We start from the raw sequence: 17,615 nt of genomic DNA on the forward strand, positions 1-17,615 counted from the left end.
GTACAATTTTTTCGGCGGCCATTTTGAATTATTTGCAAGATTTTCAAACATTGCGTCAAAAGGAAGTAAAATCAAACTTTAAACAATATTTTATGTTATAAACAATAAAATTAACACATATCAGTATGCAATCGAACAAGTTTTTGAGTTTTTACAATCTAATTCTCAAAAAAATAAAGTTTATTACACAAATATTTCAAAAATAAAAGCTGTGACAGAAAACAAGTAAAACTACGTCGAAAATCATTCCGGATGATTTTATAAAAGTACAAATTACATACACATTGCACTAAATTCCGTATTTGACATGCGTGACATGGAAATAATTAACATTCTGCTTATATTACTCTTATATACTTCTTCTATCTCCTAACCTATAAATATATTTGCAGTCCTCTGTTTTAGTCGCATAGATTTTTACATTATATTTATGAAACAGCAGAAAATCACATGATAATCTGCGGTTCCGGCACCGAGGCAGCGATGTTCTTATGTGGCAGCACTTGTCCGCCATTGATGTAAATCTCGTCCTTGACAATGACATTCTCTCCAAGGACAGTGGTACCCTGCATGCGCACCCATTTTCCAACCATGGACCTCCATCCGACGATGCAACTCTCCAACCACGAGTGTGATTGAATTACGGCGTCTTTCAAGATTGTACAACGCTTCACACAAACACCTAAAATGTAAGTAGATTGTAGTTTAGGTTAGAATACAATACGGTCAAATTTTTGACATGATCCATACCATCTTCCAGTATGGCTCCTGGACCAATCGTAACATTCGGTCCAATTTGACAATCAGCACCAATTTTCGCCGTGGGATCAACCAGGACATTCCCAACAACACCAGGACCATTATACAACTTCTCCGGTGAGTGTATCCTAAGGGATTTTAGATACATACACATTCCTGTCAGAAAATCTCTTGGCTGTCCAATATCCATCCAGAAACTATGCAATTCAAACGCGAAAAGCTCTCCATCATCGGCCATACCCGGAAAAACTTCTTTTTCAATGGAAGTCGGTCGTAATTCAATTCGATTAATCATACTGGGATTCAAAATGTAAATCCCTGCATTGATTTTATTCGAAATAAACTCCTGGGGCTTCTCTACGAAACGCTCGATTTGTCCGTTGGGTTTATGAACAATCACACCATACTTTGAGGGTTCTTCTACTCTTGTCACAACAATGGTACCCTCTTTACCATGACTCCTATGAAACTGTTCTAGTTCCTTGAATGGGAAGTCACAGATAATATCGGAATTGAGCACATAGAATGGTTCCTTGCTTTGACTGAGATACTTCTTAGCCAGGGCAATTGGTCCAGCTGTACCTAGAGGTTCCTCTTCATGACTAAATACAATGCTAATACCCAATCTTTCAGCCTGTGCAGACATTTCTTTCTCCATGTCAGCAGCATGATAGGAAACAGCTAGGATAACTTCAGTCACTCCTGCTTCAACCAATGCTTCAATCTGATGCAACACAATTGGTTTGTTGGCGAATTCGACTAGGGGTTTAGGCCGGCTTAGTGTTAACGGACGCAAACGCGTGCCGTAACCCCCGACGAGGATGAGTGCTCTCATGCCGGTCTTTGGGCCCATTTTTTTCTACAAGTAAACAATGATTAAGTATTCTTAACAAACAGCTGTTGAATAGTATGTAAGTACCTTATGTTTGTCGGTTGTTGGATGAAATGCTGCGTTATGAACACGTCACTTGCACGAATCGTCTAACAAGCAAATTTCAGATAACAACTTTAATCTATGGAACAGAGTCAAGGCTTGGTGTTCTTGTTCTTTGTTTGTAATTATTTGAGGTTAAACAAGCTACTTGCAGGTATAAAAAGTATCAATGAACTTTGTACATTATGACCGTAAAGATAAAACTTTGAGGGGTTACTTGAGAATTTTCATTTTAAACTCTGTAGAAATTGTTGTAAAAGATTAGCGATTGTAGTGGGGCGTTGGTGCGAAAAGCTGACGCAGTTGACGTCTAATGGAAACGTCAACAAAGTTTTCTTGTACAAACAAAACCAATTTTGGCTTTTTTATTATAAAAAGCAATTATTCTGCTGTTTAAAACTTTCATTTACTAATTATACATCATAATATGTTTATTTTTTGGAGAAGTAACAAAAATAATTGCATTAATATCAGATAAAATAATAAAATGCATCCCTGTGTCTTTAATTCGGAGAACTCGAGATTAAAAATTGAATCAACGTATTATCTGATCATAAAGTAACAAATAACGAATGATAAGAATAAACAATCACCTGTTCTAGTAGATTATACAGATATATGGTTCATAGATGGCGCTGGAATGCCCTTTTGACTAAAAATAATTCAGATTTTGCATTTATATTGTTATAACAATAGTGTACGCATATTTCAGCTCTGCCAAGGTTCAATCCAGCATATAATTTTGCAGGCTCTGTTAATTAATGTCTATATTACAGTGTTATGATATTGATATACTGTGAACATCATTAAATTAACCTTTAAACGCCTCCCAAGTGAAGTTCGCCAAGTTTTTATCAGAGTTTTAGTTGTAAACAATATTAAAACTGATAATGGAAGATCTAAACTTGAAATTATTTCAATTTCAAACACTTAACAACAATGTGGACATGTATATTCCTATTCCTTATGAAGGATGCATCAAAGAATTGGCATATTTGCACATTATCAACAATGGATTGCCTAGATACATTGAAAAAGGTAAGAAATTCTAATTAAAAACACTAATTTTTATCTAATTTTCCCACCTTTGATATATTTAAGACTTGATAAGTCAACTACAAGCGTTTATTCGTAAAGAAAACGACAATTATGAAAATGACTACACCACAAATTTGATCACAAATGCTCTGGAAACTGATACAGATTATGAAGATTTAATAAAAGATTGGGAGCGTTTAATGCGTGAAGAAATGGCCGAATATGGCGAGCGAAAATGCGCATCTGATGAAGAACTTTTTGCCACTGCATATCATAAAATGGTACATTCACCAGCACTGGAAACAATGCTCACTTTAGAACAAACTTATGCTAATGCAGTCAGGAAATTATGTGAAGATAAAAAGAGGCAGATTACTGAATTGTCTAATGAACAAGCTGAGGAGATGAATAAAGCATTAGAGAGATTAGAAGATGATGTTACAGAAAGTAAAATTAATGAGCTGGCAAGCAAACATTTTGAATCTCAGAGTTTTCTGCAAGTGCAATTGACTAGTGAGTTGGATACTATTAAAGAAGTGCAGAGAAGGGAGTACAGAGAGTGGCTGATGCAAATGTTGGAAGAGAAACAAGCAAGTAGTTCATTACCAACGCCAAAGTAAGTAAAATAAATGATTTTGGGAAGAATTTGAGACATTTTTTCTCCAATTCTGAAGAAAATATTAAATTATTTATTTTTTCTTATATAGCACTCCAACTTTACCAGCAATGTGCCCCTCAACAACATATTACTCAAATGATGTTTCTCAACCTATTTTAGAAGAGAGTTTTACTATTCATTTGGGTTCCCAGCTGAAACAAATGCATAATATTCGCATTTTGTCTGCGAATGTGATGGATTTGTGTGCTGTAAACAATAATAGTGAATGGTAAGCACAAAAACACACATGTTTTTATATTTAACTTGAAATTAATTGTACATTTTATCTATTCCATCAGAAAATCTTAAAATTTTTGAATCAAATTTTGTATCTTTTAAGTTCTGAGCCAACCCCGCAAATTCTCCAAACAGCTCTAAACCTCTACTCGAATGATCTACACGGTATAGTCCTAATGACAGACAATATAATCGGTTCAAGATTAACTAAAGATTTCCGTGAGATTTGTCAATCTTCAACCGAATTCCACTTTCCACACATTGATGATCAACTAGAAAAGATCAACACTCTTCAACAACAGATAAAAGACTCAGCAGATGCAGCATCAGTGCGTAAAAACACCAATCAACTGCAAACAGGCGATTTTTACACGACAAAACACTCAAATTTGTCACAAGCGCATGTTATCTTCCATATTGTAGTAGATGATACCCTGCGCGGCAGTGACATGAACAGTCGCCATCCTGTTGTGCTTGGATTGCGAAATATTCTAAAAACTGCTTGTTCCAATGATGTAACTTCACTGACCATTCCACTGTTGTTGAATTATGAAATGACTGATGAAATGACGGTGGCTTGGTGTGACAAGCGCGCCGAGTTGGTTTTTAAATGCGTGAAAGGTTTCATGATCGAAATGGCATCATGGGGTGGTTCAGAATTGAAAAATTTGCAGTTTATGCTGCCGGAGGTAAGATTGCCACATAAAAACTTGTTTTATCTTTACATTATTTGATTTACGATATTTCCAGGGAATATCAAGTGAAGTATTTCAATCCTTAACGGAAATGCTGCCAAGAATCTTCAAAGTATCTAACCCGCTAATATTAAAGTAAGTATCTTTTAATATTTGTAAGTAAAATTTGCATTAGAGCGTAAAATAATACTGATATTACTTGATCAATAAATAAGTATAAACATTACGTCAATTATGTGAGTATACAAGTTAGAAATACGCTGGCGAGGGCTAAATAATGCCCGTACAAGTTTACGCCTTGCCATCGTGCGACGACAGAATCAAAAACTTCATCGGCATTAGCAATATGATTTATAGTAGTCATTAAACATCCAGTGTATGCTAGGTAGACTACCGTCGTCGCCATGAATAGGAAGTTGAAGATAGGCCGCATGTAATACTTATTGGTGTGGCGACAGTGGCGACATGCTCGGACGCGTGTGCAACAATTGATGAAAGACGCCACGACATCTTGGAACTTGAATTGTACGAACGAGAAGAATCCGAGGGAGAGCAGAACCATAGAAACTTCGATGTTGAGGCCGTGTAACATCGAAGACACGAGGTAAGTCATTAACACTGCGGTGAAGTTTCCATAAGGAAGGAAACCAGCAAAGATGTCTAGGGATTCGAATAGTATCGTAGGTTAGAATTGGTTAGACATCGCAAAAAATGCGAGGTTAACTTTTGTGAATAGTGAAAACTTACATTTCTTTAAAAAGGTGTGCGTTGGAATGTTCCAATTGATCACGACACTTACAAGCGATCTCGGTACTTCGATTTCTATAGGATTTGTAATAGTATACTTCCATTTTCCGTTATTTTCTTCATTTGAATTAAACGCTGCTGCAACCATCGCGGCAGAACCGAGATAAGAAATGAAATAATGACTTAATCGGAAGATTAATGCGTCTCTAAAGCTTAAAACATATCTAAAACACAACAATTTACCAAGTTTCAATCAAATTACACCAAAAAAACTTACCTATTGACTGAATCTGTGATAAAATACGTAACAACACAATTACTGAGTACAACAAAAAGTAAAGCTGTTACAGTGTATTGAAAAATACTGATTAACCATTGGAGAGACTAAAAAACATTTATTAATGCAAATATTTGATTAAAAATGCGATTTTATCTCACTAATTTCGGTTGTTTGTGAAAACGCTCAACGTAATCCTTATAACTTATCCAAGGACCTAAAACTGAATTACCTGGACACCAAATGTACCCACTATACTCCAAAATCGACGGGATATTTTGGTGTTTGCTCTTTGGATCGTTCATTTCAAACGCTAACGAGATCACTTTCATCATTGCCACCATCACTACACTTTTAATTTTCAGCCAGGCTGCATGATTTTGATATCCAAACTCACTAAAATGTTAAAAAAACAATGTTTCTAATTTATTTGTGCTCATAAATTGATATTTTAAGCAAATACTTACTAAGCAATTAAAACTGGAACAATAACACTCCCAATACAGTATCCAACATTGAGATTCAAAGTTTTAAATGTGTGTAACAAAATATAAGCCCCATACACCAATGGTAAGACATGATAAGCTTCTTCATTGAACCGAAAAGCACACATGTAGATAAAACATAGTCCTGTGAGTGTTGTGAGCATATGAAATCTTTTCTCTGATGTACAAACTAAAATTGCAAGCACCACAGTCATATTTAACCATTTAATGTGAATATGAAGAAAAATAACTTACAAAAGTGTAGATTGAAGGTGTAGACAACATTGTACATCAATAGATGTGAAGTAAATATGAAGGCTTGGGATAAAGTTGGAGAAATACAGTTTTCAAACAGCTCTGACCAACTTGGCTGATATTCCATGTCAGGTTCACTAAAAATAAGTAAAACGTATGTTTTATGAGTTAAACCATCAGAAATTTAGTATAAGTATGTCTGTTGAGTATACCTGTAGTCTTCGTACGACATTTTGCTGATGTTTGAGTCAAATCACTGAAGTTAACCGCTGGGAATTGTTCAAATATGTACTAAACTTAAGTTTTAAAACCGGTGTAGCTAGGTGTGAAAAAATTTTAGGGTTAGGTTCATGTTTTGTTTTATTTTATTTTAATTGTTTGTTTCACGAAGTATAGATATAAGGAGTCCGAACGGTATAAGCTTTTGCGTCGTAGTTATGGTTCACAATTATATACAAAGCTAATAGTTCTCTTTTCTGCCACTGGCTGCGCATGGTTTGCGAGTAAATCGATGTACGTTGGTTCGTGTTCAAAGCAACATTGAGACAATTTGTTTACATGACGTTCCTGTGTTTAGATACTTCGTGATTATTATTACACGTGAACACGTGCTGGTTTATGAATGTTTAATTGAATTCAATTAAATTTAAAAATACCTATAATCTATTGGCGAATATTTGGTCCCCTAGATCGTGACCATTAATTTAACATGACGTTCGGACTCCTTAAATCTATACTTCGTGGTTTATTTAGTTATATTAAAGCCAAAATGGTCGTAAATAAGACTAAAATAATTTATAAAATACTATTTAGGCATATTTTATGATTTTAGGCTTTATATCAATGTTTTTATTGTATATTTAAATTTTATTTCTTTGTTCGGCAGATTGCCTACCTCAAAACATCAAAACGAGTAAAAATTCAATCTGCGCTGATCGAAATTCGACAAACATCGCGTGAATTAGATACAATGAGAAAAGAAAACAAGGTAAACAAACACAGGTTTTATTGAGACAATCGATGCATCCATGAAACAGTGGAAAATAGTTGTGAGTAGTAGTGCAGTCAGGTAAAGTGATGTTTTCAATGTAGACAATTATATTCGTCTTCTATTCAAGGTAGGTGTAAACTGCTTTTATTTGAAATAGAATTTATGAAATAAAACAAAACTTACTTTGATCAAGTATATATTGCACATAAATTATATGATACATGTGTATTCCTTCATGTGAAATAAGCCGGTACTAAATTTGTACTGAACGCCATGGCTCCCGATGAAATATAATACATTACGCCGACGTCCTTCTTCGCGAAACAATTCCTGCGGATTTCAATTACATAATAGACAAACATGCAGCGTACAATTTGTCATCTGAACACAAATAATCAGCGTTATTTTATTGCATTATCTCAATATATCAGCATTGGTTTAATATGTACATCGGTTATCGTTGTATTCCTGTATGAAACAAAACCAGCAAACTAATCAATATGGCCGCCTGTTTTTACACATTCGCCATTTTTGTATATGTATATAATAAGAATGTCTCCGGTGGTGTTTGTTGTTTAGCAAAAATGTATACATCTAGAGATTTATTCTTTATCATGTTTAAGTTATCACTTATAGCATAGCTCATTATTTAATCGTATTTACATCGAAACTATAACAGGATATGAAATTTCGCAGATTGCGTTAAGTACGAAGCTATAACAAAACGAGGACTTATTTAAACATTTCACAACAGAATCAGTCCTCCGCACGTCTGTGGTTGAAATTAACATCGATGTCATTTTCATATTGTTGCACAATAATTAATTTACGAAAATATCCTCATCTACTCTCTTTGGTTTAAAGTACATATAGAAATTATAGCCTCCTGACGAATTAACTAAGCTGTGTTGAAAAATTTCGTTCATCATGATTATGATTCGTTATGTACAGTTCTCTGTAATATTTTACTCTAACCTCAACTATGCGCTCACTATGTGGGCGAGTACCAATTAGCTGGCGCTGTTGGCGTACTCTTACTGGGATGGTACAGATGAAAGCCGGCACTGGTTGCGCCGTGGTGATAAAACTGTGGTTGTTCCACGTACGAATACACCTGTGGTTTCAGTGGTAATGGACTATCAGGGTACTGGTGACGTAAAACATCCTGATATACAGGGGTATCAAAAGCCACTGTTGATGGATGCAATTGTTGGTGTTTATCTCGTGGTGAGACACTTGATGGCGGCGTCATTGCTGTATGATAGTCCATGGAATATCCCGAAGGGTAATTTTGATGTTGGGAGAGTAAAAATTGGTGCTCGCTGTAGGATGATGACCCTTCACTCCCAGGAGGTGTTGGTAATGGACCTACCTGTGATTCACTATAAGGGTAGGCTGTGGCACCACGTGGGGTACCCGTAGTTGAGATGCCATGCACATTCGCTCTGATTACACTCTCCCGATTTGCGTAGAGTTGTCTTAAAAGTGCAGAAGCAGGTAGGGGTGCTTGTTGTTGAAGTTGTTGATGATGTGCGCCGATCCATTGAATCGTTGTACGTTGTTGTTGTTTCAACAACGCATCCGTACTGAAATCAGTAGGTTGATGTGTGGAAGTGGGTGATTTACACGCTGGTAAATGTTTGGACATGGCATTCTCAAGGTCTTTCACTGAAGTACTGGTTTCTTCATGATTCAGAGTTGTTTTTGGACTTGTACCGGTACCAGTTGCTTCTGGAGGTTGTGTTAGATGTCCCACAGCAGTATTCGAATGGCAGGATGATGACGCCGGACTAAGAACAACATTACGATTGCCTCCTTGGGTGGGAACTGTGGGTACATCTTCTTCTTCATCAGAGGAGACATTCACTTCAGTTTGTGCGCGTCGTTTTGTCCCCCTGCGCACGTTGATTGTCTTCCTGTTTTCTGTTGGAGTTTGTAGGCGTGTGAGATGTTCAACTCGATGACTGCGTGAATCACCCGCATCTTCAGCGTTGTTATCTTCATTGGGATGTTGTGGGGGTTCCGGTGGGGGGTTGGAAGGGCCTCCGCTGTTGCGGCCATCTTTGTATCGGACATCATAAGTGTTAGTTTAGTTTAGATTGGTATAAAGAATGGGTACCGGACACGTACCTCCTCGATCCGCATCGGGACTGCCGTTTTCCGGGTCGTTGTTGCTGGCCTCCTCGCGTTTCACCGTATGGGTGTTGTCTTCCATTTGGCAGCAATCCATTATTAGGTTTTCATACTCACGACCACTAAGGAAACAATTTTTAGAACAATTTTTGACTAAAAAAATTTATTTCTTACCTTATCACATAATTAACGCAAATAATATTTTGCTCTTCGGCGTTTTTCGAATTACACACAACTGTCGCACAGGTTTGCATCCAAGTATATCCGCCATTTTTGTTCATCAACCGGAAGTAATGCGTTAGAACCTGTCCTTTGTTGATTACTATAAAAAATTGTTTACACAACTTGTAATTCCAATGATTTTTAATAACTTACAATCTATATGACATTTTCGTAATTTGTTAGCATCTTCGCCATGACACAATGTGTACAAGTTCCTTCCGGTTAACTCTTCGGCTGTGTAATCCAACAATTCAGATACTTTTGGTTCACAGTGAGCTATTCGAAAATCAAACGTTATTCGTGTCACAAACATATCAGACTCCAGTCGGATTTCGTGCACTGATGGCGGCGGCAGCGCTATTGCCAACGCCACCATTCCTAGTAATGGCGGTTGTGATTTCCGGAGTGCGAAAACGTATACTGAGGTCGTAATCTACACAACATTAATACCACCTGGAATGAATTTGGTAAATTTAGTAGGAATAAATTTAAATTGTGGGGAAATAAAAAATAAATACCCTATAACCGGATGATTTAAAATGGCAGCCGCGTTTCGTCAGCGTTGACTTCATGCGAATACAAAAGCTCTGTCCAGCCCTTTGTAGGCAGGGTTGTTCGCCAGCGACATTATAGTCGACACTGGAAAAGAGAACTCATTAATATGCTGCTGTCCGTCGGAAACTAGAAAAAATCAAGAGAAACCATTTTAAAATTGTGATTTGGGGTTATTTTTGAGGTTATAGCTGGTTATTTTGAATATTATCAATTAATTTCTCACCGTCTGGATTGTTGGTGCCCGAGTTTGATCCGCCTTCCTCTGAACCACTGCCCGGGGACGCCATACCCGCGCCTTGTGATAACCCAAGACCCAATTGTTCAGCCATTTCATTGTGGTCCTGATGATGTACATAGTCGAAAATACTACTGCCCGTCATTTCCACCTGGAAATAGCAAAGTGAAAATCAAATCCACGTGTGTATGTGATGTAATGTGGGTAAATTTTAATTGAAATAAACGCATTCGGGGATCACCACTGACAGTGTCCTTGCTGTTCAAGGAACAATTAGTATGTGTGGGCGCGCCGCGAGAGATTTAAAACTATAGGTGATAAGCGCGTACGTGCAACGGGCGGTCGTTGGGACGTGCGTGGCGTCGGCGGCGGCGGAGGCCGGAAGGTCGAACGCGTCGGCCATGTTCCCAACAACCGCCGCCGCCGTCGTTGCGAACACCCTATCGATTGTGCTACGGCCCGGCCGCCGCCGTCGCATTATGAATGGCAGGCACGCCGCCTGCAGGAGTACGTGAGGCGCATTTGGCATCGACTTTGCTCTCGTGCCCGGGGCTGGCTGGGTGGATGGCGTTTCTGAACTTTGCCAACACCACACCGACAACTGGTACCGACAGCAGTACTCGCGTGCGTTTTACTCTTGTTTTATGAAGCGAAATTTTTATGATTTTTTAAACTTAAAACAACAAAAATTGCGGGTAATTTGAGTACGTACCTGTGACAGACCCAAGTAGATGGAGACAGTTTCAGAGATGTAGAGGAATCGACCGTCGGCGGCGAGTGCAAGCGCAAATCCGTCCAGCGACTGCAATAAAAGTTGCTAATAACATACACACCATGTAATATTTATAAGACTTCATATTCTTCAGGTTTGAATATAAGAGAAATATAAATTGCACCCAAGTCAATGCAAAAACATCAAAAACTTGAATTTAAAAAAGATTAAAACACTCGTTTAAGCTGTAATATTTAGTTGTTTTTTTTTCTCTCTTATATCAAGAATGACAGATGATGTTTTGAGAAATACATTTATCAAAAATATCTCCTCTCTTCCGGCTGGCGGCTGAGGGTGCCCGTGATGTTGTCGGACTTGTCAGTAAACGAGTTAGTTATTCCCGTCATGTTTCGACGGTCATTCTTCATACCACACGCCCGCGCGGGGATCAAACGTCACGCAAACAAAATGGCGGAATAAATTGCCTCTACAACAAGGCCTTAAAAGCCTTCAAACGGCTGTTGACCAACGCTGGAATGTTTTAAGTTTTTGATGTTTTTGGTTCCTTTTTTCATAGAAAAGTAATATTTAATTAACTCACCTGTAGTATGTGGGTGCCTTGATGTTGTTCGAATATGTCTAGTGAGATTCCACCAGCTGTCCGTCGATTGGCTGCTGGAAATAAGAAAAATGAATGACTCAGAATTTCAGTGCATAAAAGGGTTTTATTTGGGGATTCCTAACCCAAACAAGGAAATAATCAAAATTGGTAGGAGTCGAAATCTGTGCTGATGTTTATTTATTATAAATTATTTCCTACAAGCCGAATTCAAGAGCATATGGTCTAACAGTAGGGTTAGTATGTGGTTCGTTACTCATCATGTCATCCTGACCAACCAATTCAGTATCTATGTACCTAGTTATGCGTGTTTTATGTGCGAATAATTCTTTCGAGTGGGGTGCGAGTGTTTGTAAATCTCGATTTGCGGTCGTTTGAATTAAAAATGCATTCGGAATTGCATTCTGCTATATTTATAGCTGAATCTTTTTTATTTGAGGAAATCTAATGGTGTTTGGTGTTTTTTTCGGGAACATCTTGTATGATACCTACTTTGGGGGGTAATAAACTGCCCCATCGAAGAGTCATATTTCACGGATGACATTAAACGCAATTTGTTACAACACATACTATATATTACAACTAGTTCGCTTCCTACTTTATCTACTATTTCTTTTTTGTATATCCTGGGGTAGGTGTAGCAATTTCTAAGAGCTAAATATTTGTTTTCACCAACTTGTTCCAATAAATTAACTTTTGGACGTAAATCAAGCAATATAAACATTTTTGGTCTTAGAATTTAGAAGAATATTATAGACTAAGATTGGTTCTATTTGAAATTCTCTGTAAGCGTTGGAAAAATGGAGAAAATGAGAGATTATCGCTAATCTCCGTCATTATTGGCAGGTTCTGGGGTAGCAGGGAATACACTAAGACCCAAACTAATGGGATTTACTTGACTTCCCGCGATATTCGGGGACATTTTTATTCATTAAATGCTAATGTCTTCAATGTTTCTCAATCTCACACAGAATGTAACTTTCCAAGTAGGTACATATTTTTATATATTCCACCAACGTATTGTTTCCTAACTTGAGCTGATGAAAGTCTTGGCATAAATTTGGAATTTCAACTCCGTTTTCGGAATTCAAGAGTTCTAAAACGTCAATGATAATCGATGAGGATTAATTATTATGCAGTGGGTGTCCGACGCGCGTCCGTTGCATCAACCAACGGCATTGTTGATTGTTGATCAACGATTGCGGTTTCGGAATTTTATTTGTATGACACTTCATCGGTAATTCCAGTTAAAAAAATAAATTCGAAAATTCTATGCGTGCTACTCACTGATTGTCTCTTTTCTGAACTGTAAATTGTAAATTCTAAATACATTCGCTGTTGACATCCCTCAAAGCGTGCCTCAAAACGACAACATGTAAATCTAATCACGGAACCCTCTCCGGCAAATGCGCAAATCCAATTCCGGTCGCAGGCCCCTCGAAAATGATGAAATTAGGCAGCGGCTGCTTATTGTAAACCCAACTCAACTCGGCGAGTTGAATTTGCACAAGCGCACGCCGCGTTTGCGGCCGTCTAAAGTGAACTAAGTGAAATAATTATGCGGAATTAGCGCCCCCACAGCACCAGCACACTGTACAACGCCGCTAATGAATTGACATCGATCCTACGAGTAGATTTTAAACTCAAACTTTTGTTTCCTCAATCAAAACTGTGTTATTTATGCAAAGCCAGTTAGACACTCTTGTTTCATCCACCCCTCGGTATTTTTAACACTAGTTGTTTAGTATCATGATATTGACGATTTAATTGCTACTAATTAATTGCACCAATAAAATGCATCGCATGTCAATATTTACTTTTTTTAATCACATAGGGGTTTAACAAGTCCCAAGCAGCTGTACATATGAATGTCTATGATGGTTATCCCTACACTTAGGTATACTTATGCTTATGCTTGACTTGGCTACACTTAAAGTCTCCTTTTTTTCTTTTTCTACAAGTTAGATATAAGGGTAGGTGTGAGTGTTGCGAAGGGGCGCGTCCCGTGGGGACTGACCGTGCACTGTGTAGCGGGCAGCGGTCACTCTGCCCTCTTTTTTTTTAGATAATTTAATAACGGCCCGTCAGTAGCTTCGCTTTATCATATATCATTGCTCACCACGTGCGAGCGAAGACTAACACGCGGGGCGGTTGTCGAGGGCGCAATTTACGAAAATAAGATTTGCGCCGACGAATTGCAGGAATTGTTGAGAGTTGTGTAGTTGTGGTCTCATCAACACTTCAAAAAAAGAACTTTATCCCCTTTCTACAAGGGATGATGCAATTTATAGGCGTCTAGACTTTTAATAATATTAGTTTTGTTGCGTCTGAAGTGTTGTGTCTACTTACATTTTAAATTTTTATTACTATGAGGTCCATCTCGACTCCATGGCGGGTCTCCGTGACCGGAAAAGTCGCGTAACTTCAGGTACGATATCGTCAGTCGAATGATGCTCGCCTTGTCGAGCTGTGAAGTGATGGCCGCCGGCAGTGGCAGCATTTTTGCCAGCTCGTAAAATTCGAAGTTTTCTTTTCCGCGACGGATGCGCGCTGAATCACGACTTTTTTCTTTTCGCAACTCCAAAATACTGTAACAAATAAACGAAATTATTAGATACATAATATACGATATGGTCAGTTAGTATCTATTGAAAATGAAGATTTCCCTATGGGTTTGGTATTTTTTTTCCTTTCTGCGCGGAAAGTGTGAGGACTGGGAGGTGTCCCTGCGGACGGATAAAACGAAAAGGCGCGACGACACGGACCCCAAAATATCCGATGATGATTAGGCGTTTCTTGCGCAACGCTTATTTCCGGAATCCAGGTCTCGACGAAGGTTGAGAAAAGTTGATCGGGAGGAATTAAACTCGCCGGTGAAAACGAGCCACGTTTACGACGCCTTTCTAAATTGTCCTGACGACTTCAGAGACTCTGGAAAGTCCAGGGATCTCGAGGCACGTAAAACGTATCCAATCACCTTTGAACCAGTCTGGTTCGGGACGTTTGTGGAAGTCGTAAGTCAGCGAAACACAAAAGAAGTGGCTTTAAAATTTCCAAGGGTCAACAACAGTGTCCAGATAAGAACCTTCTATGTTTTCGGGAATGCGTTTCTATTTTTACGACCAATACAACTAGTAGTAATACTAGAGGCAGGAAAACAGGAGGAGAGGAAAGTCAGGTAGAGTTTACTCTCGGGTCAAAGGAGATTCGTCAAAGATGCTACGGTAAAATGACGAAAGTCTTTCTATGTGAGGCTGGATGTCGGATGGTGGAACGTTTGTGGTCTCCAGGGAGCTGACAGTCATTAGCGCGACACGTTCCGAACGCACGTTCCGCATGAGCCATAAACCTACCGGAGGTCTCGATATTCTCGTCTGGTCCAGTCAGCACTACTTGGGCTTCTAGTAGGAAAGTACTTCAATTGCAAGGAGGTGGAAAAAGAAGCACGCAGGCACTATAAGGTCATGAAGTTGGTTTATTTTGGTTGGAGATGAGTGCTTTTTACCATAGTGGTCATTGAGGAACCTCCCGAAATACTTCAAGAAGCTTTTTTCTTTTGATGGAAGATTTTCGGGAGAATAAGAAGTTTTATTCTCTTGGGATATGAGAAATGTCAACTTGTTTATGAAGTGATAACTCAATAATTCAAGTTTAAGTTTAGAATTGACTTGGAATTCAAAATTCTGAGTTTAAATCTAAACCTAGTCCAGTTTCTATTATTAACCAGTGTGAGTGTTTCGTTTCCCTCATCATACATTAGTTAGGTTTTCGTTGGGTCCTAACCACGGAAGGGAACACTAAGAATAGTGGAAATAATGCGATTATTGGCTTTTATTGGGGGAGAACGCCTTCGCTCGCCACTAAAATAAAATGAAAACAAGTCCAATTGTCGTTGCACGACTGCAGTGCCTTTTTTCTATAGCATTCTCGCATAGATCTTGTTCGCCATCCGCGAGTGGACGCCGTTGGGCCCCCAAGAGGCTATTTCAATCACGGATTGCGCGCACACGAGCCGCCGCATGAGATTTTTACCATTTTTGTGTTTTCACATTCCCCTTTTTGCAATTCGCCCGGAGCTTTAAGAGGTTTTACGGTTATAAGCGTTTATGATTCATTTCACACGTTTGCACATTCATACTCAGAAAAATCACATAAACTTATTAGTTTATTTTAGTTTCTGATTGCAGAATGACAGATCAACCTTTACAACAAGAACAACTGGTAAGTTCTTTGTGAATTATTTGCATGAAAAACAAATAATTAGATCAGTGTTGCAATTTACCAGTTATAAAATAGATTGATTGTCTTGTGACACGCTTGCTTATTGGTCTATGAAGTATTAATCTCGTTTTTGTTTCCGTTGCAATGAACCGATATTAATATTTTATTAAACCGTGTCATAACATGCGTTTTTGCAAGTCACGTTCATGTATTTATTATTTTTATTGTTATCGGTCGGTATCGAGTCGTGATTTCTTGTTTGTTGTAATCTTTTTATTGCATTTTTACGGGGGGTACGCTTTAAACGCAATTCGTGAATAAAAGTAGCGATTCGAGCACGTGCGACGCTCCTAAGTAAGTACATATGTGAATATGTCTTATGGAATTTAAACCACCCTCTGCCACAAAGAGGGTAGTAAACTACGCGGTCATAAAAATCAGATTTTGATTGCCCCACAAATTTTTATATCTTTTTGTTGGGTTTTAGGTCATGCAAATAATTATCATGCAAATATATCAACATAAAATATTGAGGATGGTCAGTGAGTGGTTTAGAATGGTGCTAAATCAAGATGGCTACTACTAGTGTGGCTTATGTAATGCGTGTGCATGTGTAGTGAGCGAAATAAGTATAAATAAGTTGTAACATGCCCTGGTTCGAGGAGAGGAGTCTGTTTGTAGGGGACACAGAGATCCGCCGGTACGAACCAGGAGTGCGTGAAGGCCGGATTGATGTTGACCCCCAGCCCCATCGGCGCCTGCCGCTGGAAACTCGATGACACGGCGTAGTCCATCGCCACCGCTTGATACGGCAACATTGTTTATTCACTTGAAGCACTTGTGTTTTTTCAAAATTTTGAATTTCGCGCGTTTTTTTTTATTTCTTCCGCGGGGTTAAACCGCTGCGTGCGTGCTCGGCGACGTCCGACGCGACAGTAATGCGGAAGAGGGTTTTTCGGGAGAGTCTTGTGTTTAGCGGGGGCGCCGTCTGCGCATCGGCATGCACGTTCGCCTACACACACACACACAAATACACACCACCATCATCTACGTGAGTGGGCGGACGCAGGCGGCGCAACCGGTTGGCCCGCGCATCGCGCATCGCAACGCCCCCGCGGCGCGCCGCAACAAGTAGCCAATACACCAGACGCCCGCCGCCCCCCCGACGTATTATCACCCAGTTCCGGCCGGCACGTTCAAGACTGCTCGCGATTCGACGTGCCGGACGCCGTCGCACGTAGCTTGCCACCGCCGCCGCCACCGCCACGGCCCAGTTTTACCGGGCGGCGGCGGCAACATTCGATACTTTATGCACGATTTGCCAGCGGAAAAAGGGCACCAGTTCGTGTTATGGCCATGTTCGAGAGGTGTTGATAAAAACGTGCGCGGTATAAATATTTGTACTGACCTAAACCCTAAAACCCTAAAATACACAAATCAACACATCATACACCTACAATATATCGACAAATCTAAATTTACCAAATCAAACCGAAAACTCAATTTGTTATTGAAATAGTTTTATTCAGGGCCTGCTGGAATGCAAAACATTGCAATTTTACATTTTACGAGTGCATGACTCATGCGTGGCGGCAAACAGTGCGCCCTACGTGCGCGGACTGTAAATTAATCGTGTGTCGCTTTCGAAAGCTTTGACGTTTCCGATTGATCATGATCATTGGTCATAAATCATTCGATTGTTTCATAATACAACTAAAATTAGCTCATGGATTGCTCACAACCTCCAAAACATCCTGCTTCGTAGTAACAACATAATCCAGTTTAAATCCAGCCACAAATTAAGCAATAAAATTTGTTTCTTTGCGTAACAAATTGATACAT

At 39.0% G+C, this 17,615-nt stretch overlaps 4 protein-coding genes across 5 annotated transcripts in view; 1 reads left to right on the forward strand and 3 right to left on the reverse strand.

Moving 5' to 3' along the window:
- Positions 1-71: 71 nt before the first annotated feature.
- On the reverse strand, positions 72-1,612 carry Gmppb (GDP-mannose pyrophosphorylase B). Its single transcript, XM_065309573.1, has 2 exons — positions 751-1,612; positions 72-682 (listed from the first exon to the last, which is right to left on the reverse strand). The coding sequence occupies exons 1-2, from the start codon at positions 1,610-1,612 to the stop codon at positions 447-449; spliced, it is 1,098 nt and encodes a 365-aa protein (XP_065165645.1). The 3' UTR covers positions 72-446.
- A 518-nt stretch (positions 1,613-2,130) lies between these two features.
- Positions 2,131-4,547, forward strand: LOC135797294 (protein C12orf4). Of its 2 annotated transcripts, XM_065309571.1 has the most exons (6): positions 2,131-2,415; positions 2,470-2,731; positions 2,795-3,347; positions 3,439-3,618; positions 3,730-4,315; positions 4,377-4,547. In XM_065309571.1, exons 2-6 carry the CDS (start codon positions 2,584-2,586, stop codon positions 4,458-4,460), a joined length of 1,551 nt encoding a protein of 516 aa, XP_065165643.1. In that variant the 5' UTR covers positions 2,131-2,415; positions 2,470-2,583; the 3' UTR covers positions 4,461-4,547. The 2 variants fall into 2 exon arrangements, with proteins under 2 accessions (XP_065165643.1, XP_065165642.1); XM_065309570.1 differs by having other exon boundaries at positions 2,131-2,731.
- LOC135797295 (protein-serine O-palmitoleoyltransferase porcupine-like) lies at positions 4,452-6,607 on the reverse strand. Its single transcript, XM_065309572.1, has 7 exons — positions 6,298-6,607; positions 6,086-6,222; positions 5,813-6,020; positions 5,507-5,741; positions 5,346-5,452; positions 5,069-5,292; positions 4,452-4,981 (listed from the first exon to the last, which is right to left on the reverse strand). Exons 1-7 carry the CDS (start codon positions 6,315-6,317, stop codon positions 4,554-4,556), a joined length of 1,359 nt encoding a protein of 452 aa, XP_065165644.1. The 5' UTR covers positions 6,318-6,607; the 3' UTR covers positions 4,452-4,553.
- Positions 6,608-7,255: 648 nt separating this feature from the next.
- The window catches only part of trh (PAS domain-containing protein trachealess), a 44,009-nt gene continuing 33,649 nt past the window's right edge, over positions 7,256-17,615 (reverse strand). Inside the window, 11 exon segments of the mRNA XM_065309563.1 lie at positions 7,256-9,137; positions 9,207-9,331; positions 9,384-9,531; positions 9,585-9,836; positions 9,839-9,884; positions 9,950-10,017; positions 10,020-10,112; positions 10,210-10,372; positions 10,934-11,023; positions 11,535-11,608; positions 13,902-14,140. Of these exon segments, the coding sequence (XP_065165635.1) occupies positions 8,068-9,137; positions 9,207-9,331; positions 9,384-9,531; positions 9,585-9,836; positions 9,839-9,884; positions 9,950-10,017; positions 10,020-10,112; positions 10,210-10,372; positions 10,934-11,023; positions 11,535-11,608; positions 13,902-14,140 (2,368 nt within the window). The 3' untranslated portion in view covers positions 7,256-8,067.

Source organism: Atheta coriaria, unplaced genomic scaffold (genome assembly GCF_025399875.1).
Source record: "Atheta coriaria isolate IRGN ID8LTWV9N9 unplaced genomic scaffold, Caltech_Dcor_3.1 hic_scaffold_8_pilon, whole genome shotgun sequence".
NCBI classification, from domain to species: Eukaryota; Metazoa; Arthropoda; class Insecta; order Coleoptera; family Staphylinidae; genus Dalotia; species Dalotia coriaria.